The sequence below is a fragment of the Hemitrygon akajei genome, chromosome 18 (assembly GCF_048418815.1).
Source record: "Hemitrygon akajei chromosome 18, sHemAka1.3, whole genome shotgun sequence".
Taxonomy (NCBI): Eukaryota; Metazoa; Chordata; class Chondrichthyes; order Myliobatiformes; family Dasyatidae; genus Hemitrygon; species Hemitrygon akajei.
Window position 1 is genome coordinate 75,263,293 of NC_133141.1, and position 22,628 is coordinate 75,285,920.

At 37.0% G+C, this 22,628-nt stretch overlaps 1 protein-coding gene across 1 annotated transcript in view; it reads right to left on the reverse strand.

Moving 5' to 3' along the window:
* LOC140741526 (complement C3-like) overlaps window positions 1-22,628 on the reverse strand; it is a 313,216-nt gene that overhangs the window by 135,740 nt on the left and 154,848 nt on the right. The window contains exons 19-20 of the mRNA XM_073071820.1: window positions 15,057-15,142; window positions 546-685 (exon numbers count right to left, since the gene is read on the reverse strand). Coding sequence (XP_072927921.1) covers window positions 546-685; window positions 15,057-15,142 — 226 coding nt within the window. The remainder of the gene's footprint in view (window positions 1-545; window positions 686-15,056; window positions 15,143-22,628) is intronic.

Here is a 22,628-nt window from a genome sequence, read left to right on the forward strand (position 1 = left end):
TATTTTAGCATTGTAGAAAGAAATTATTTCTCTCAAAGACTTGTGAATCTTTAGAATTGGCCACTGTGAGTTGCATGGAAGAGTTGATTTGAAGTTATACAACAGTTTAGCATGACCTGCGTTTCTCAGAGATTCCAACTTAATTTGTCTTCTTCAAATCCCTTCATGCCCTTCCGACTATCATCTGTCCTCTTCACACCCTACACCTTCAAAAATGCATATCACTGAGGCTTGCTTTCTTGCACATATATTGTTCCCTCCACCCCACCAATGGTGAACACAAGACAACATGATTTTGTCTGTTTGTATGACCTTCCAGAAAATTTAAATCTTTTGCCTCTTCACATTTAATCTCTGATCCCTCTCCTGTAACTCCTCTTCATCCAGTTATACTTCTGAACTTGGACCATTGTTATAAATGCAACACTATTCACTTAAACTATTCTACACCCCATTACACAACTCTATTACATTCATTGCAGGATTTATAATGATCTTCTTGTGACCAAAGTCTTTAGGATGTCGAATATCGTTGCCAAACTTACTCGAATTTCTGAAGTATGATAATTGTAAAGGACTGCTCGAATTTCCACTTGTTCATTGCGAACAGCTGAGTATGGAAGTCGAAGGTCGATGAAAAAGTCTTTCATTACAGTCAGGTCATAGGGTTGTGCAATGCATACTCCTGCAACAAGAAGTTTTAATATTCAGAATAGGCACCACTCTTAACAGTATCTGTTGCTATATTTCATAGTGAAACCAAATTACTTCCAAAACAGGAATAAACTTAATTTCCTTCATGTTAACCTCATACTTTGAAGGAATAACTTTTGCATTACCATCAATTGATACAGATTTAAATTGACTGCTCTGCCATAATATAATACAAATTATCTCTGATTTGAGGTAGAAACATTAAGAAATTGTAGAGGTGTCATATTACACAAATGACCATTCACATTTTGTGTGTTTTTACTTTGAATTAGAGAAACATAGAACATTACAGCACAGAAGCAGGTCTTTTAGCCCTTCTTGACTGTGCCAAACTATTTTTCTGCCTAGTCCCACTGACCTGAACCTGGGCCATATCCCTCCAAACCCCTCTCATCCGTATACGTTTGTACCTGTCAAAGTTTTTCTTAAATGTCAAAAGTGAGCCGGCATTCACCATTTCATCTGGCAACTTATTCTACACTTCCACCACTCTCTGCATGAAGAAGCCCCCCTAATGTTCCCTTTAAACTTTTCCCCCTTAACCCATGACCTCTGTTTTTTTTTCTCCCCTAGCCTCAGTGGAAAAAGCCTGCTTGCTTTCAGTCTATCTATACCCATCATAATTTTATACACCTCTATCAAATCACCCCTCATTCTCCTATGCTCCAGGGAATAAAGTCCTAACCTATTCAACCTTTCTCTGTAACCGGTTTCTCAAGTCCTGGCAACATCCTTGTAAACCTTCTCTGCACTCTTTCAACCTTATTGATATCCTTCCTGTAATTAGGTGACCAAAACTGCACACAATACTCCAAATTCGGTCTCACCAATGTCTTATACAACCTCACCATTACATTCCAACTCTTATACTCAGTACTTTGATTTATAAAGGCCAATGTACTAAAAGCTCTCTTTATGACCCTATCTACTTGAGATGCCACTTTTAGGGAATTATGTATCTGTACTCCCAGATCCCTCTGTCCTACTGCACTCCTCAGTGTCCTACCATTTACCTTCTATGTTCTACCTTGGTTTGACCTTCCAAAGTGCAATACCTCATACTTGTCCGCATTAAACTCCATCTGCCATTTTTCAGCCCATTCCTCCATCTGGTCCAAATCCCTCTGCAAGCTTTGAAAACCTTCCTCACTGTCCACTACACCTCCAATCTTTGTATCATCAGCAAATTTGCTGATTCAATTTGCCACATTATCATCCAGATCATTGATATAGATGACAAATAACAATGGACCCAGCACTGATCCCTGTGGCACACCACTAGTCATAGGCCTCCACTCAGAGTAGCAATCCTCCACTACCACTCTCTGGCTTCTTCCATTGAGCCAATGTCTAATCCAATTTACTACCTCTCCATGTATAACTAGTGGCTGAATCTTCTTAACTAACCTCCAATGCGGGACCTTGTCAAAGGCCTTACTGAAGTCCATGTATACAACATCCACTGCCTTCCCTTCATCCACTTGCCCGGTAACTTCCTCAAAAAACTCTAATAGATCGGTTAAACATGACCTACCATGCACAAAGCATTCTGACTTTTTCTAATAAGTCCCTGTATATCCAAATACTTGTAAATCCTATCTCTTATTCCTTCCAATAATTTACCTACTACCGATGTCAAACTTACTGGTCTATAATTTCCCGGCTTACTTTTGAGCCTTTTTTAAACTTCGGAACTACATGAGCTATCCTCCAATTCTCCATCACCAGCCCTAAATCATTTCCTAATAGGAGATCTAATATTTCATCCTCCCTAGTTGTACATCTATATATTGATTTAGAAAACTTTCCTGAACACATTTTACAAACTCTAACCCATCTAGACCTTTAATAGTATGGGAGTCCCAATCAATGCGTGGAAAATTAAAGTCCCCTATAATCACAACTTTCTGTCTCCTGCAGTTGTCTTATCTCTCTGCAGATTTGCTTGCTGACTATTGGATGGTCTATAATACAACCCTATTAATGTGGTCATACCTTTCCTGTTTCTCAGCTCCACCCATATGGCCTCAGTAGACAAGCCCTCTAATCTGTCTTGCCAAAGCACAGCTGTAATATTTTCCCCAACTAGCAAAGCCACACCCCAACCTTCATCCCTCTGCCTCTATCACGTCTGAAACATCGGAACCCTGGAACATTCAAGAAGGTTGCTGAGGATCAGTAACAATGGTCAAAGGCATGGGCTAATAAATATTCAGACGTTATCCAATTATGGTCAATATTATGTGTCTATTCAAGTGGTAGACTGCACCTGGAATGAATAGTATCAGTTTTAATGATAATGTACAGTTTCCCCGAGGAAGAACTTTTTCAGTTGATGTATCAGTAATAATTTTCAAAAGACTCACAGCAGCAAGTCCATTCAAGTTTACACCTTGAAAATTAGAATATTTCTGATTTCAATACAGACCTCCTCTGATTGTCAATGATATTCCACAACAATTCACCAATGTCCTAGCTAGGCAGCTGTTACCAAGAACATGTTCCTGTTTCTTTCTCTGCCTCTCTCTCTGGCATCTGGCTTAAACAATAGATAACCCTTGTGTTCTTTTAGTAGCACATAAACCTTCCTTGACAGTCGCTTGTCTTTTCTGCATCTTTTTTTCTGGTGATTGTGACTGACTGAAGAAATAGGATAAAACTGATAACATGTATAAAAGCATCCATATAATTTCAATGTGATGATGGAATGTTCCACCAAAAGAGGTGTCCAAGATGCTAGAATGGATAGCAGGTGCCTTTTTACCATGGCAACAATGATAATGCAAGAGGGCATTCTTTTAAGATAATTGGAAAAATTGTCACAGGGATGCCAGAGTTAGGCATTATGCGAAGAATGGTAAGTACATGGAAAATACAACTGGTGGTACTGGCAGATCCATTAAAACAATTTAGATAGGTACATGAATGAAGAAAAATGGAGAGCTATATGGGAGGAAAGAGATAAATTGATTACTGAGTAGGTTAAAAGGTTGGCGTAACATCGTGGGCTGAAGGGCCTGTACTGTGCTCTACTGTTCCATGTTGAATAGGAACACCATTGCACCATTGTATTAACACTGCTTTAATATATATACAGTATACCTTGACACAATCTGATATCCTAACAGAAATAAATGGATTAACTTACTGGCAAGGAACTATTTTCTTCTTTTGTCATTGATAAATTGCAAATGTGAGGAAATCCTGATTAAAAAAGGCCCAGGATTCTCCACCTTGTAGCACATGGAGTAGGTCGCATTCCTAGCAGCTCTCTCTCTCTCTCTTTTAATATATTTTATATCCCACTAACAGATCCCTTTTAGTTTTGATGATTTACTACTTCTACTGAAGGATTTATTATTTTTACTGAATGATTTACGACTTAATTACAATGGCTGAAAAAAGTCGTTCTGGTATTGAACTGAGAAGCGGCAAGACGTTCCCTGAAATGGAGCAAACGGAGCAAACCAAGGAAACGGAGGAACCTGTTACACTAGTGGGAATATTTTCTTCAATACAAGACATGAAGTCGGAATTCGGATTGCTTAATATTAAAATTGATAAGCTGGCCGGTTCAAACGGGAAGCTCAAAAAAGCTATTTCTACGATTCAAGACTCTCTGAAAAACTTGGACTCTCAACTTCAAACACTTCAGCAGACTACAACCCGAATCGAGAGTGAGCATGATCTATTCAAGCAAACTATTAAAGATCAAGGAATGAAGATATCTTCAATGGAAAAGAAAATCAATGAAATTACCCGGGAACTATCTAAAATGAAGAAAAGAATGGAGGAATTTGTTGGAGGAATCTGCGTATTCTGGGACTGCCTGAAAATACTGAAGATGGTGATCTGTTAAAATTCTTTTCAGATATGCTGTACTCACTTTTCAATGAGACCCTCGAAACTAGCCCCTTAATTGACAGAGCTCACAGAGTTCAATTTTCTCGGTGTTCAGCCGAATTATGTCCTTGAGCAGTTGTACTATTTTTGCATTATTATACGACTAAAGAAGCTATTATTCGAGAAGCCAGAAAGAAACGGAAATTATTCTTCAATTCAACACAAATTCGTATAGTCGAAGATTATCCACCCGAGATCTTTGCCAAAAGGAAGAAATATCGAGAAGTTATGAGTGAAATGTATAAATTAGATTTAAATCCCTCCCTTCACTTTACAGCAAAGCTGATAATTTTTCCTGAAAAATCTCAATCATTGAGAATCTACTCTCCTCAGGAGGGATGGGAGTATATTAAACACCTTAAAGTTAAGCCTACTGAATAAAATATTAAAGTTACTCTGATTACTCAATAGGCAATTTTGAAGTATCTGCTGTATGAGTTGTTTATGGAGCTTTTGAGTTAAGTACATGTTATACCTTTTCATTCTCTGGTATGGGACGTGGTCGATTTAATTTTTTTAATCTTATTAATAATTAGTACATAAATAATTGTCTTGTAGGGAACCTTTATAGTATTGTATTTTTAGTGGTCCATGTAGGACCTGTTGTGTATTAATCTTTTTACTTCTTTTATTTGCTTCAATACTTATAGTTTCAGGTCTGTTATATATATATATATATATATATATACTCATTTACTTTTCTTTTTCGAGAGAAAGGATATTGTTTGTAACATTATTTGCCCAGATTTATTCCTTCTTTTGAATATATGTTTAAGCTACTTTAGCTGATTCTAAGATGGCCATTGTTGATTATGTTTTTATTAATGTTAGACATAACATTATAGTAGTTGAATTCTGTTTGTGCCTTTTATTATGGCTATTTTCCTTGGGATTTTTGCTTTTTTTAAAATTATACGGAGTTGCAAGATGGAGAACAGGGTCAAAGGTTATTAGTTAGCATGACTATTGGTTCCTTCATTTCTATCTATTGGGTGGGGGAGGGGGAGGGGTCTATTAGAGTAGTTTCTTTTCTTGATTGGGCAGTTCTTTTGATGGATTTCTCTTTCGTAAATGCGTCACTCCTTCTGGTTGTACCCGCGCCTTTTGGTTTAATCTGTACTTTCGTAACACTTCCTTCATATAATATTAAACTCAATTTTAAACATGGATGTTAATAAAATCAATATAATATCTTGGAATTGGAACGGTGTCAATCATGCCATTAAGCGTAAAAGGATTTTTAAGAAATTAAAAACACTTAATGCTGATATTATTTTTGCGCAAGAAAATCATATACGAAAACAGGATGAGGACAGGCTTTTCTGCTTCTGGAAAGGGCCTTTATTTCACTCGCTGTTGGATAGTAAAACAAGAGGCGTTCCTATATTTCTTAGTCCCAAAATCACTTTTGTACACCTTAATATTACTACTGATTCGATTGGAAGATATTTAATTGTTACTGGTTTATTATGCGAGCAAAAGGTAGCTCTGGTGTGTGTAGCTCTCGGGAAGCGGCCTGGTCGAGGGAAGTGCCTGGTGTGAAAAGTGCTGGTCTTTGGCTTGAGAGTCTTCGGCGAGGAGACTACGCCAGGCACAATTGCAGAGGGTGAAGACATGATCGCTAAGCTGATTCAGTGTGCTATGTGCATGATGTGGGAGGTCAGGAACACTGATGGTGCCCCCGGCTGCTACAGCTGTGGAAAGTGTGTCCAGATTCAGCTTCTGAAGGAGCATGTTGCAGCACTGAAGAAAGAACTGGATGACCTCAGGTTTATCCGTGAAAACGAGGGTTTTCTGGACAGGACCTACAGTGAGGTCGTTACACCGAGGATACCGGAAGAGAGAAAGGGGGCGACGATGAGGAAGGAAAGGATGCTTGAAGTACAGGAGACCCCAGGGGATGTACCTCTCGTAAACAGATTCACCTTCTTGGAAGCTGTCAGACAGAAGATACTGCCAGTCTGAGAGGCGGACAGGTCTGCGAGCTGAAAATTGGTGCAGAAGCAGAGCTGAGGAGTCAGACATCAGGAAGAGCCATAGTAGTAGGGGACTCCATAGTAAGAGGTACGGAAAGGGGTTTCTGCAGCAACAGGCGAGATTTAAGGATAGTGTGTTGCCTCCCTGGTGCTAGGATCCAGGATATCACAGATCGATTGCAGGGAATCCTCAACGGTGAAGGTGAACAGCCGGAAGTGGTAGTGCATGTCGGCACAAATGACATCGGGAAGAAGAGGAAGGACATTCTGCAGCGTGACTTCAGAGAACTCGGAAGAAGGCTGAAAAGCAGGACTTTCAGGTGGTTATCTCTGGTTTGCTTCCAGTTCCTTGTGCTGGAGAGGGCAGGAACAGGGAGATAATGGATCTGAATGTGTGGCTGAGGAACTGGTGCAGGAAGCAAGGATTTACATTCTTGGACCACTGGGATCTGCTTTGGGGTAGGGATGAATTGTACAAAAGGGACGGGTTGCACCTTAATAGGCAGGGGACCAGCATTCTGGCAGGTTTGCCACTGCAACACGGATGTGTTTAAGCTAAGTAGTGGGGGGGGAGGGGATGAACTGGAAATATAAGGATGGAGTTAAAGGGAAAGTGAAAATAAGAAAAATTAAAAAGGACAACAGAATCAATGGAGTAGAAAGCTCAAGAAGAGATCATACAGTATGGCCAAGTGAAATAGGAATTGATATGAAAGGAGAGGGGAGTACCGAATTAAAAGTATTATATATGAATGCAAGAAGTATAAGGAATAAAGTAGATGAACTTGAGGCTCAGTTGGAAATTGGCAAGTACGATGTTGTGGGAATAACTAAGACATGGCTTCAAATGGACAGGGCCTGGGAAATGAACGCGGATGATTTATTAGCTTACATTTCAAATCCTAAGAAATCTATTCCTTCTATGTTATCTATATTTATGGAATTTGGTACTTTTTCTGGATATAAACTTAATTTACATAAAAGTGAATTTTTCCTATTAATAATTATTCGGATTATTATGATCAATTACCTTTTAATATTGCCAAAAACCATTTTACTTACCTTGGTATCAAAATTACAAAAATTTTTAAAGACCTATATAGGTATAATTTCTTCCCTTTAGTTGAATATACTCAACAGGCGCTTTCTAAATGGTCACCTATGTCAATGTCATTGATAGGTCAAATAAATGCTATAAAAATGGTTATTCTACCAAAATTTTTATATATATTTCAAGCAGTTCCCTCTTTTGTTCTAAAAACCGTTTTTCATAAAATAGATTCTCTGATTGTATCTTATGTCTGGAATAATAAAAGGTCTAGAGTGAATAAACTTTTATTGCAAAAATCAAAAAAAGATGGAGGACTGGCTTTACCAAACTTTAGATTTTATTATTGGGCAATTAATATTTGTTATATTACTTTTTGGATTTATGATATAGACCAAGATTGCCCTTCATGGTTACAGTTGGAGGAAAATTCAGTAATGGGGTTTTTGTTAGCTTCTTTATTAGGAGCTCCTCTTCCGTTTTTGATCTCCAGAATAGGTAGTCAAGCTCTTAACAGTATTGTTAAACATGCTTAAAAAATTTGGTTTCAATTTCATAGATTTTTTGAATTAAATGATTTTTTACTTTCTAGTAATATTTATTCTAATTTCTTTTTTAAACCATCAACTTTGGATAAGGCTTTTTTAACATGGAAAATTAAGGGAATAAAAACTTTTTTAGATTTGTTTTTACAAGACTGTTTAATGTCTTTTTCACAGTTAATGGATAAATATGATATCTCTAATACACATTTTTTCAGGAATTTACAGGTTAGGAATTTTTTACGTGATTTTTTACCGAATTACCCCTTGGTCTGCTCTTCAAATTTGGCTTATGTTATTTTTCAGTTTAAACCTTTTCAAAAATGATTAATAGCTATCATTTATAAACAGTTAATGAATGCTCGCATGTCGCCTAATGATAGACAATAGACAATAGACAATAGGTGCAGAAGTAGACCATTCGGCCCTTTGAGCCTGCACTGCCATTTTGAGATCATGGCTGATCAATTACTATCAATACCCGGTTCCTGCCTTGTCCCCATATCCCTTGATTCCCCTATCCATAAGATACCTATCTAGCTCCTTCTTGAAAGCATCCAGAGAATTGGCCTCCACTACCTTCCGAGGCAGTGCATTCCAGACCCCCACAACTCTCTGGGAGAAGAAATTTTTCCTTAACTCTGTCCTAAATGACCTATCCCTTATTCTCAAACCATGCCCTCTGGTACTGGACTCTCCCAGCATCTGGAACATATTTCCTGCCTCTATCTTGTCCAATCCCTTAATAATCTTATATGATTCAATCAGATCCCCTCTCAATCTCCTTAATTTCAGCATGTACAAGCCCAGTCTCTCTAACCTCTCTGTGTAAGACAGTCCAGACATCCCAGGAATTAACCTCGTGAATCTATGCTGCACTTCCTCTACAGCCAGGATGTCCTTCCTTAACCCTGGAGACCAAAACTGTACACAATACTCCAGGTGTGGTCTCACCAGGGCTCTGTACAAATGCAAGAGGATTTCCTTGCTCTTGTACTCAATTCCCTTTGTGATAAAGGCCAACATTCCATTAGCCTTCTTCACTGCCTGCTGCACTTGCTCATTCACCTTCAATGACTGATGAACAAGGACTCCGAGATCTCTTTGTATTTCTCCCTTACCCAACTCTACACCATTCAGATAATAATCTGCCTTCCTGTTCTTACTCCCAAAGTGAATAACCTCACACTTATTCACATTAAACGCCATCTGCCAAGTATCTGCCCACTCACCCAGCTTATCCAAGTCACCCTGAATTCTCCTAACATCCTCATCACATGTCACACTGCCACCCAGCTTAGTATCATCAGCAAATTTGCTGATGTTATTTTCTATGCCTTCATCCAAATCGTTAACATAAATGGTAAACAGCTGTGGTCCCAATACCGATCCCTGTGGCACCCCACTAGTCACCACCTGCCATTCCGAGAAACACCCATTCACCGCTACCCTTTGCTTTCTATCTGCCAACCAGTTTTCTATCCATGTCAATGCCTTCCCCCCGATGCCCTGAGCTTTGATTTTACCCACCAATCTTCTATGTGGGACCTTATCAAATGCCTTCTGAAAATTCAAATGCCTTCTGAAAATAGGGTTCAACGTACCTGGGAAGTAGAACATCCAACATTTACTTTCAGATAATCAATGGAGTAAAATTTATTATTTAGTCAATAATTCATCTATCAGCGCACGCCATATCTTTATTCAGTTTAAGATAGTACATAGGGCCCATATGTCCAAAGATAAATTGGCGCATATTTTTCCGAATATAAGCCCTATTTGTGACAAATTTAATGTCAAAATGGCTACTCGAACTCATATGTTTTGATCATGTGTAAGTTTAAATAATTTTTGGAGGGATGTGTTTGGAATATTATCTAAAGTTATAGATATGGATGTTCAACCTAATCCACTTACAGCAATTTTTGGGATTACTCCAGAGGAAGCAAGCAAAGTGTCTGCTTCTGCCCAACATGTGATAGCTTTTTCAACTTTACTGGCTAGGAGAGCTATTTTGCTACATTGGAAAGAATCTAACCTGCCTACTGTTTTCTATTGGCTCTCCTCTATCATGTCATGTCTAAGCTTGAAGAAAATTAGAAGCCGGACATTTGATACATCCTTTAATTTTGAACAAGTCTGGTGACCCTTTATTCAATATTTTCACATGATTTAATTTATTTTTAGTTATTTATTTTTCTTTATTCTCTTTGGGGAAAATCCTTATCCATGAAGGTTCGGAGATGACTGGAAGGATGTGTTTTTTTTCTCTCTCTTTTTTTTCTAATTTTATCCTCAGTTGGACTGCTCAATCTTTCTTTTTCTTTCCTTTTTTTCTCTTTCTTTTTTTTTGTTTCAGTTTAGTTAGTGGGGTTTTTTCTCCTTATCAATAAAATTTCCAATCTTTTTTTATGATTATTATGAGGTGTTGTAGTTTTTTTGACCATTGTATATATAACAGCATAATATTTTACTTATTTGATTTTGATATTATATACTTTTTGTTTTTACTATTGTTGTTTATATGTCTTTTATATTATCTACTTATTAAACTTCTCTTCCGATTTGTATATTCTTTATTTGGAAATCAATAAAAAAGATTGAAAAATGAAAAAAGGCCCAAACCCCAGTACAATTATTCATCATTCCCTTTTTCCTGAGTCATTATGCCCATTACTTCACATCTCCTGTATTCACTACATTCTATTGTTGTCCCCACTTTCCATTTACTGTGCATTTTAAAATTTATTGCATCTCTAACCTTTCCCTGTTCTGTGGAAATGACTTTTTTCTCTGTTGATAGATGCTGCCTGGCCAGTTATGCATTAGCAGTTTTTTACATTTCTATTCTAGATTTCAGCCTCATAAATAGAACCTGCATCTTTTATATCCTACGATCTCCAATGGCCATAAGACCAGAAGATATAGGAGCAGAAGTAGGCCATTCAGCCCATCGAGTCTCCTCCACCATTCAATCATGGGCTGATCCAATTCTTCCATTCATCCTCATACCCTTTGATGCCCTTGCTAATCAAGAACCTATCTATCTCTGCCTTAAATACACCCAATGACGGCCTCCACAGCCACTCATGGCAACAAATTCCACAGATTTACTACCTCATCTCAGTTCTAAAAGGATGTCCTGCAATCCTGAAGTAGTGACCTCTTTTCCTAGAATCCCCTACCATGGGAAATAACTTTGCCATATCTAATCTGTTCAGGCCTTTTAACATTCAGAATGTTTCTATGAGATCCCTCCTCATTCTCCTGAACTCCAGGGACTACAGCCCAAGAGCTGCCAGACGTTCCTCATACGGTAACTCTTTCATTCCTGGAATCATTCTTGTGAATCTTCTCTGAACCCACTCCAATGTCAGTATATTCTTTCTAAACTAAGAAGTCCAAAACTGCAAATTATACTCGAAATGTGGTCTCACGAGTGCCTTATAGAGTCTCAATATCACATCCCTGCTCTTATATTCTGTACCTCTAGAAATAAATGTCAACATTGCATTCTTCTTCTTCACAACTGACTCAACATGGAGGTTAACCTTTAGGATATCTTGCACAAGGACTTCCAAGTCCCTTTGCATCTCTGCACTTTGAATTCTCTCCCCATCTAAATAATATTTTGCCTGTATATTTCTTCCACCAAAGTGAATGACCATACGCTTTCCAACATTTTATTTCATTTGACACTTCTTTGCCTATTCCTCTAAACTATATAAGTCTCTCTGAAGGCTCTCTGTTTCCTCAACACTACCCACTCTTTCACCTATCTTTGTATCATCGGCAAATTTAGCCAATAATCCATGAATATCATAATTCAAATCATTGACATATTTTGTAAAAAGCAACGGTCCCAACACTGACCCCTGTGGAACTCCACTGGTAACCGGCAGCCAGCCAAAATAGGATCACTTTATTCCCACTCTGTTTCCTGCCGACTAGCCAAAGCTCCGCCCACACTTCCAACTTCCCTGTAATTCCATGGGCTCTTATCTTGCTAAACAGCCTCATGTGTGGCACCTTGTCAAAGCCTTCTGAAAATCCAAGTACACCATGTCTACTGCATCTCCTTTCTTTACTCTGCTTTGTCAGTTTGTCAGGTTTGCTGGTTTGTCAGGCAGGATTTTCCTTTCAGGAAACCATGTTGGCTTTGACCCAACTTGTCATGTGCCTCCAAGTACGCCATAATCTCATCCCTAACAATCGATTCCAACAACTTCTCAACCACTGATGTCAGGCTAACAGGTCTATAGTTCCCTTTCTGCTGCCTCCCACCCTTCTTAAATAGCAGAGTAACATCTGCAATTTTCCAGTCATCCAGTACAATGCCAGAATCTATTGATTCTTGAAAGATCATCGTTAATGCCTCCACAATCTCCAGCTACTTCCTTCTGAACCCAAGGTGTATTCCATCAGGTCCAGGAGTTTTATCCACCCTCAGACCATTAAGCTTCCTGAGCACCTTCTCAGTCGTAATTTTCACTGCACAATCTTCACTTCCCTTACACTCTGAAATATCCAGTACACTGCAGACATCTTCCACTGTGAAGACTGATGCAAAATACGCATTCAGTTCCTCTGTCATCTCTGCATCTTTCATTACGATATCCCCAGTGTCATTTTGTATTGGTCCTATATCTACCCTCAACTCTCTGTTACCCTTTATGCCCACTTTGAAAGAGAGAACACAACTATAGCTGTGAAGATCCCTGCTGCGCCTGATGACCCTGTGATCTCCATTTCAGAGGATGATGTTAGACTGTCTTTAAAGAGAGTAAACCCTCATAAGGCAGAAGGTCCCAATGGAGTACCAGGTAAGGCTCTGAAAACCTGTGCTACCAACTAGCGGGAGTATTCAAGGACATTTTCAACCTCACACTGCTATGGGCAGAAGTTCCCACTTGCTTCAAAAAGGCAACAATCATACCAGTGCCTAAGAAGAATAATGTGGGCTGCCTTAATGACTATCACCCAGTAGCAGTCACATTGACAGTGATGAATTGTTTTGAGAGGTTGGTTATGACTAAACTGAACTTCTTCCTCAGCAAGGAATGGACCCATTGCAATTTGCCTATCGCCACAATAGGTCAATGGCAGATGCAATCTCAATGGCTCTCCACACGGCTTTAGACCACCTGGACAACACAAACACCTACGTTAGGATGTTCATCGACTATAGCTCAGCATTTAATACCATCATTCTCACAATCCTGATCAGGAAGTTGCAGAACCTGGGCCTCTGTACCTCCCTCTGTAACTGGATCCTTGACTTCCTAACCAGAAGATCTCAGTCTGTGCGGATTGGTGATAAAATATCCTCCTTGCTGATGATCAACACTGACACAACTCAGGAATGTGTGCTTAGCCCACTGCTCTACTCTCTGTATACACGTGACTGTGTGGCTAGGCAGAGCTCAAATACCATCGACAAATTTGCTGACGATACAACCTTTGTTAACAGAATCTCGGGTGGTGACGAGAGGGCGTACAAGAGTGAGACATGTCAACTAGTGGAATGGTGCCACAGCAACAACCTGGCACTCAATATCAGTAAGATGAAAGAGTTGATTGTGGACTTCAGGAAGGGTAAGATAAAGGGGCACATACCAATCCTCATAGAGGGATCAGAAATGGAGAGAGTGAGCAGCTTCAAGTTCCTCGGTGTCAAGATCTCTGAGGATCTAACCCGGTCTCAACATATCGATGTAGTTATAAAGAAGGCAGGAGAACAGCTACACTTTATTAGGAGTTTGAAGAGATTTGGCATGTCAACAAATACACTCAAAAACTTCTATATTTGTACCATGGAGAGCATTCTGACAGGCTGCATCACTGTCTGGTATGGAGTGGCTACTGCACAGGACTGAATAGAAGCTGCAGAAGCTTGTAAATCTAGTCAGCTCCATCTTGGGCACTAGCCTACAAAGTACCCAGGACATCTTTAGGGAGCGGTGTCTCAGAATGACAACATCCATTATTAAGGACCTCCAGCATCCAGGAGCATGCTCTTTTCTCACTGATACCAACAGGTAAGAGATACAGATGCCTGAAGGCACACACTCAGTGATTCAGGAACAACTTCTTCCCCTCTGCCATCCAATTCCTGAATGGACATTGAAACTTTGGACACTACCTCACTTTTTTTAATATACAGTGTTTCTGTTTTTGTATATTTTTAAAAAGCTATTCAATATACTTAATTGATTTATTTGTTTATTTATTTATTATGTTTTATTTTATTAATTATTATTTTTTTTTTCTCTCTCTCTGTGCTAGATTATGTATTCCATTGAACTGCTGTTGTTAGGTTAACAAATTTCACGTCACATGCCGGTGATAATAAACCTGATTCTGATTCTGACTCTGATATACTGTACAGTACTTAAAAAAGCTTTTAGTATCTTCTTTGATATTAGTCACCAGTTTCCTCTCATAATTCATCTTTTCCTTCCGAATGACCTTCCTTGCTTCCTTCTGCATGTTTTTAAAAGCTCCCCAATCCTTTACTTCCCACTAGCTTTGGCTTCCTTTTATGCCCTCTCTTTTGCTTTTACTTTGGCTCTGACTTCACTTGCCAGCCATGGTAGTGTCCTTCTTCCCTATGAAAATTTCCTCTTATTTGGAATATATCTGTCTTGTTAATATTTTTAGTCAATGATGAGCACATTATGACACTCCAGTCAAAGTAAACAGTGCAGGCAATTTTTTTTCTGTGTTTGGTGCTGTTTGTCCCACATCTCCACTCTCACAACTTCCACATGTGAAAAAAAATATAATATTTGATCAAAGCCTGGTCTTTTGGTGCCCTTTAAAATATTATGTAGTTATTGATTTCAACATTCTTATAATGCAGAAGAACCTTGCCTTTTGTTGGAGACACACTGACAGCTTGTATTTCCCAAGTAGTGATTGAGTCTTTAAGGAATTGAGTAATCTCCGATGATGCAAGGCTGTTTAAATAAAAGAAAATGTACATTAAGCTCATTTTGACATATACACTTTTTGTGATAAACAGCACATATTTGTTGTTGAAATTTTAGAGGCGAACTTACTAAGTTGAAACTTTGGACACATTACACAAATAGTCTTATTTCGTAGTACTCCACTGCTTACGATTGTTATCTCTTTAAGCATAGAACACATGAATAAATGATCTAGGCATTAATCAGTATCTCCAGGATTCATTCGCTATCTATTCTTGGCAAGTTATGAAGACAGTGTATCTTTAGACACCAGGCAGGCTTTGAATTTTGATATGTAAAGTGTTGACCACCTCTACCACTGGCTGAAGGAATGACTAACACCAATGAGCCTACCGACATGACACAAACTATATGGACACCTGGCTGGGATTACTTCATTACTGAATCAGATTTTAACATAGAACAGTAAAGCACAGGAACAGGCCATTTGGGCCACAATGTTGTGCTGAACCAGCTAAAAAGCAAATCAAGATACTTAAATACTAATCCATCCAACGTGTGCAATGTTGATATCCCTCCATCTTTCTTACATCCATGTGCCTATCCAAATGTCTCTGAAAAGACTTTAATGTATTTGCCTTTATCACCACATCAGGGAGGTTACCCCTCACATCTCCTTGAATCTTGCACCTCTCACCTTCAATGCGTGCCCGCTGGTAGATATTTCAACCCTGGGAAACAGATACTCCCTGCCTACTCTACCAATGCCTTGCAAACTTTTAAAACTATCAGATCTCCCCTCAGATCTCAATGCTACAGAGAAAACAGCCCAAGTTTATCTAACCTTTCATGATAGTGCATGCCCTTTAAACCAGACAGTATCTGGGTAAACCTCTTCTGCACCCTCTCCAAAGCCTCAACATCCTTCCTATAGTGGGGCAACCAGAAATGCATGTAATACTCCAGATGTGACCTAACCAGAGTTTTATATAACCTCTTGACTTTTGAACTCAATGCCTTGACTAATAAAAACAAGCATTTCATAACCCTGCTTAACTACTTTACCGACCTGTGCAGCCACCTTCAAGAAACCATGAACTTGGATCCCAAGATCTCTCTGCTGAATATCAATATTAAGTATCTTGCCCTTTTTTAAAAAACTTTTTTATTGCATTTTCAAGTAATTACAGAATAAAAGAATATGATAAAAAATGTATATTACCCTTCCCCCCCTCCCCTTAACCCCTCCCCCCTAACATCCCTATAGAAAAAAAAGAAGAAAGAAAGAAAAAAAAAAGAGAGAGTGCCTGGATATTGGAAGATCCCCAGATGCTCCATGGAGTTCGTAATAACTTTAGTATATATATTTATTTCTTTCCCCAAATAACCAATTATTTCATCTTCGGAGCACCTATATATTTAATCCTGTCCTTTGTAAATAAGGGTGCCAAATTTTCAAAACTGTTTCATATTTATCTCTTAAATTATAAGTAATTTTTTCAAGTGGAATACAGCCATAAATTTCTTTCTTCCAACGATCTATACTTAAATATGTATCCGATTTCCAAGTAACTGCAATAGCCTTTTTGGCTACTGCCAGTGCAATTTTTATAAATTCTTTCTGATATTTATTCAATTTGGGTTTCGGTTTTATCCCTTCAATATCGCCTAGTAAAAGTAATATTGGATTATGTGGAAGTTGTGTTCCAATAATTTGTTCCAATAAAACTCTTAAATTTGTCCAAAAAGGTTGAATTTTAGAACAAGACCAAGTAGAATGTAAAAAAGTACCAATTTATTGGTTACATCGGAAACACTGATCGGATAAATTTGGGTTTAATTTATTTATTTTTTCTGGTGTAATATATAATTGATGTAAAAAATTATATTGCACTAATTTTAACTGGACATTTATTGTATTTCCCATTTTTGTCTTGACTTATGGACTCCTTGTTTAATTGCCTGTTTTTGAATCAAGTTATACATACAAGAGATGAATTTTTTAGTTTTTCCTTTTTGAATTAAAGTTTCTATTTCATTAGATTTCGGCAATAACATTGTTTGACCTAATTTTTCTCTTAAATAAGCCCTTAGTTGAAAGTAACAAAAAAGAGTGTTGTTTGATATTTTATACTTATTCTTTAATTGATCAAATGACATTAATATACCTCCTTCAAAACAATCTCCTATATACCTAATCCCTTTTTGAAATCAATTATATAAAAGTTGATTATCCATTGTAAAAGGAATAAGTCTATTTTGAATTAAAGATCTCTTTGCTAATAAGGATTTCTTTGTCTCATCATCAACATTTATCTTATTCCATAAGTCAATCAAATGTTTTAATATAGGAGATTCTTTCTTTTCCCGTATCCATTTATATTCCCATTTATATATAAAATCTTCTGGTGTATTTTCTCCTATTTTATCTAGTTCTATTCTAATCCATGCCGGTTTATCTTTCTCAAAAAAAGATGCAATAAATCTAAGTTGATTTGCTTTATAATAATTCTTAAAATTTGGAAGTTATAACCCTCCTAGATCAAATTTCCATGTCAATTTTTCCAACGATATTCTTGACATCTTACCTTTCCAAAGAAACTTCCTCACATATTTATTTAACTCTTGAAAAAACTTCTGGGGTAGTTGTATTGGTAGTGATTGAAATAAGTATTGTAGTCTAGGGAATATATTCATTTTTATGGTATTTACTCGACCTACTAATGTTATTGGTAATACCTTCCATTTATCAAGATCTTCTTGAATTTTTTTCAATAGTGGTAAGTAATTTAATTTATATAAGTTCTTTATGTCATTATCAACTCTTATACCTAAATATTTTATACCATTTGCCGGCCATCTAAATTGAGTTATTAATCGACATTGACTATAATCTCCTTTAGTAAGAGGTAAAATTTCACTTTTATCCCAATTTATTTTATAACCTGATATTTCCCCATATTCTTCTAATCTATAGGATAATTTATGCAACGAGTGCAATGGGTTTGTTAAATAAAGCAGAACATCATCAGCAAATAAGTTAATCTTGTATTCTTCCTGATTAACTCTGAAACCCTTAAAGCAGGTGATAATGGACAACCTTGCCTAGTTGACCTTGCTAACTGAAATGATGCTGAAATTTGACCATTTGTCACTACTTTAGCTTTGGGATTAGTATTTAAGGTTTTAATCCATTTTATAAAAGATACTCCTAATCCATATTTTTCCAATACCTTAAATAAAAAATCCCATTCCAATCTATCAAATGCTTTTTCTGCATCTAAAGCAACTGCCACACTCATTTCCTCCCTCTTTTGCGCTAAATGAATTATACTAAATAACTGAGTTACATTATCTGCCGATTGTCTATTTTTAATAAATCCTGTTTAATCCATATGTACTAATTTTGGTAAGCATTTAGATAATCTGTTAGATAAGAGTTTTGCTATTATTTTATAATCAGTGTTTAATAAAGAAATAGGTCTATATGATGCTGGCTTTAAAAGATCTCTATCTTTTTTTGGCAATACTATTAAAATAGCTGTTGAAAAAGATTCTGGAAGTTTATGCGTTCTTTCCGCTTGGTGTATTAACTCCATACAAGGAGGAATTAATAAATCTTTAAACTTTTTATAGAATTCAGGCGGAAAACCATCTTCTCCTGGAGATTTATTACTTTGAAGTGATCCTAGGGCTTCTTCGACCTCTTTCAATGTAAAAGGCATATCTAATCCCTTCTGCTCTTCCGTATTTAATTTTGGAAGAGTTATTTGTGATAAAAACCTTTCCATCTTGACATTATCATTTTGTGATTCTGATTTATACGACTCAGAATAAAAATTCTTAAAAGCTTCATTAATTTCTAAAGGTTTATAAGTAATTTTATTTACTCTTGTTTGAATTGCATTTATTGTTTTAGAAGTCTGGTCTGTTTTTAACTGCCATGCAAGGACCTTATGTGATCTTTCACCTAGTTCATAATATCTCTGTTTATTTCTCATAATTGCTTTTTCTGTTCGATATCTCTGAAGTGTATTATATTGTAACTTCTTATTAATAAGTTGTCTTCGTTTTTCTTCTGTCATATTTCTTTGAGATTCTTTTTCTAATTTTGTGATCTCTTTTTCCAATTGATCTATTTCTATCATATATTCCTTCTTAATTTTAGAAGTATAACTTATTATCTGACCTCTCAAATATGCCTTCATTGCTTCCCACAATATAAATTTATCATCAACTGAATGTAAATTTGTATCTAAAAAGAACTGAATCTGCTTTTTCATAAAATCACAAAAATCTTGACATTTTAGTAATATTGAATTAAATCTTCATTTATAAATTGATTCCTCTTTATCTATCATTATCATTGTCATTATTAAAGGAGAATGGTCTGACAATATTCTTGCTTTATATTCCACATTTTTCACTCTATCATGAATGATCGTTGACAATAGGAAAAAATCTATCCTTGAATATGTTTTATGTCTATTTGAATAAAATGAATAATCTCTTTCTTTTGGATTAATTCTTCTCCATATATCAATCAAATTTAAGTCTTTCATCAATGATAGAGTTAATTTTACTACTTTTGATTTTGTGACAACCTTTGTTGATCTATCTAAAACTGGATCTAGACAAAAGTTAAAATCTCCACCTATTAATATTTTATCATGTGTGTTAGCCAAATTCAAAAAGACCTCCTGTATAAATTTTACATCATTTTCATTTGGTGCATAAATATTCATAAGGGTCCATAGTTCTGAAAAAATTTGACAATGTATAATTAGATATCTCCCCGCTGAATCAATTAATACATTTTGTATTTTAATTGGTAAATTTTTATTAACCAAAATTGCAACTCCTCTCGCCTTTGAGTTAAATGAAGCTGCAATAACATTTCCAACCCAGTCTCTTTTTAATTTCTGATGTTATATGTCTGTTAAATGAGTTTCTTGTAAAAAAGCTATATCTATTTTCATTTTTTTAATGTATGTTAAAATTCTTTTTCTTTTTACCGGTCCATTAAGCCCATTAACATTAAAACTTTAAAAATTCAGTAAATTAGTCATTATTTTTAATTATGTTACTCCAATCTATAATAATACCTGATCTTTCAACTTTCGTGGTATCCTGGGAAATCTTTTTAAAAGTCTCCATGTTGCTATGTGTGTCCCCACCAATCATCCAGGCAGAAAGATAGAAGAAAAATAGAGTATAAAGAAAAAAACAAAATACCCCCCTACTAATGTTGTGAAAAAAAAAGAACACAACATTACCCCCCTCTGTTGTACGGGTCATGGCGATCGCCATGATTACACACGTGAATCCCGCAGTAACCGATCCAAAGCTCCCCAGCCCCCCCCGCAACATAAAAAAGTATATATATAAGAAGAGAAAAAAAATACTATTCTCAATTAGTGTTTCTAAAATTTTGCTTTTCTCCCCTGTATCATCCTTAAATGTCCATCACTTCCATTCGCTGTCTCTATCTTCATCTTTAATCCATTACATTTGGAAGACTCTATGTGTAATTAGCGAATAAATGGAAGTTTTTGTGCGAACACCTCCGCTTCTCAATAATCAGAAAAAAATCTTCTTTTTCCCTCCTCCAAAAAAATTATCAGTGTTGCTGGGTGACGCATTATAAATTTATAACCCTTTTCCCATAAGACTTTTTTCGCTGGGTTAAATTCCTTCTTTCTCTTCAAAAGGTTATAACTTATATCAGGATAAAAAAGAACTGCTTTCCCTGCTATCATCAATGGCCCGTTTCTTTTTTTGGCACCTTGGGCAGCCGCCTTCAGGATCTTTTCTTTATCTTGGTATCTTAAGCATTTTATCAAAATTGATCGTGGATTTTGATCAGCTTGAGCCCTTTCAATCTCAATTAGAGTTTCTCCTTCCATTTCCAATTCTTCAGGGATCCATTTTTGAAAAAAAATTATTGGATCTTCTCCTTCTATATCTTCTTTAAGTCCAACAATTTTAATATTGTTTCATCTACTAAAATTTTCAAGCTTATCAATTTTTTCCATAAATTGTTTTGTTTCTGATGTCCAGGCAGTATTATCATCTTCCATTTTGTTCATTCTTTCAACCATGTCTTCCATTGTAGTTTCCAAATCTATAATTCTCTTTTCCATTTTTTTCCTGTATCTTTGTCATTTTATCAAACATAATCTCCATAGTTATCATTTTTTCTTTGATTACTTTTTGGTTACTTTTAATTAATTTTAATGTGCCTAATTTACGCATTATTTGCCTCAAAGTCTTTTCTATATTTCCAGAAGAACTTTTATCTCCATCTTCGTCTGATTTTTCCAGAGAATCTGACTCTCCCTTCAGATTCACTTTCACTTTCGGTTTCGGTCTTAACTGGGATTTGTAGTTCTGGTTGCTCTCGTTTGCGCATGCTCCTTCCTTCACGTTTGCGCAGTTCTCGTTGGTCTTTTCCTTTAGGAATGGTCGATGTTGCCGCAGTTTCCTGTTCTGTATCGCCGGTGGTATAATGTACCTGAGTCCGCGGTTCTTTGGTAGAAGTGGACCTTGATTCTGTTCCAACTTGCGTTGTCTTCACGGTAATAGTTTTCTTCATCTTCTGTTTGTGAGGCATAGCTTGAAACAATCCGGAGTAGTTTATAAGTAACTTTTAGAAAGTATTGACTAACTTTTCTTCACTTAAACATTAATTTATTGATTTTTTCCGGGAGAGCTGGGTTCCAGCGTCTCGATCCTACGTCATCACGTGACGTTCCCTCAAGTATCTTGTCCTTAACATTGTACTATATCCGTATTTGCCCTACTAAGGTGCAACATCTCATATTTATCTGGGTTAAAGGGTTATACTCCATCTGCCCATATCTGCTCCTGATCTATATTGTGCTGTATTCTTCACCTATCTTCTACTCTTTTCACAACTCCATCAATCTAGATATCATGCACAAACTTAATAACCCACCTATCTTCATTTTCATCCAGGTCATTTATATACATCGGAACCAGCAAAGGTTCCCACATAGATTCCTGTGGAACACTACTAAATACAGACCTCCAACGTGAATGTCCTTCAACCACTACCCTGTCTTCTATGTGCAAGCCAATCTTCTGAATCCAAACAGTCAATCTGCCACAGACCCCGTGCAACTTAATATTATGGATTAGCCTCCCATGAGGGACTTTGTTAAATGCCTTACTAAAATCCATGTAGACATATCCACTGCCCTACACTCAATGTCTCTCATCACCTTGTCAAACAAATTTAATAATTTGTTAGTATTACAGTGCTGGTTCGAGTTGCTGCCCTTGGAGAGGCTGCTGGTTTCAGTCACTGCCCTAGAGAGGCTGCTGGTTTCAGTCACTGCCCTAGAGAGGCTGCTGGTTTGAGTCACTGCCCTCGGAGAGGTTGCTGTTTTGTGTTGCTGCCCTCGGAGAGGCTTCTGGTTGAGTTACTGCCCTAGAGAGGCTGCTGGTTTCAGTCACTGCCCTCGGAGAGGCTGGTGGTTGGAGTCGCCGA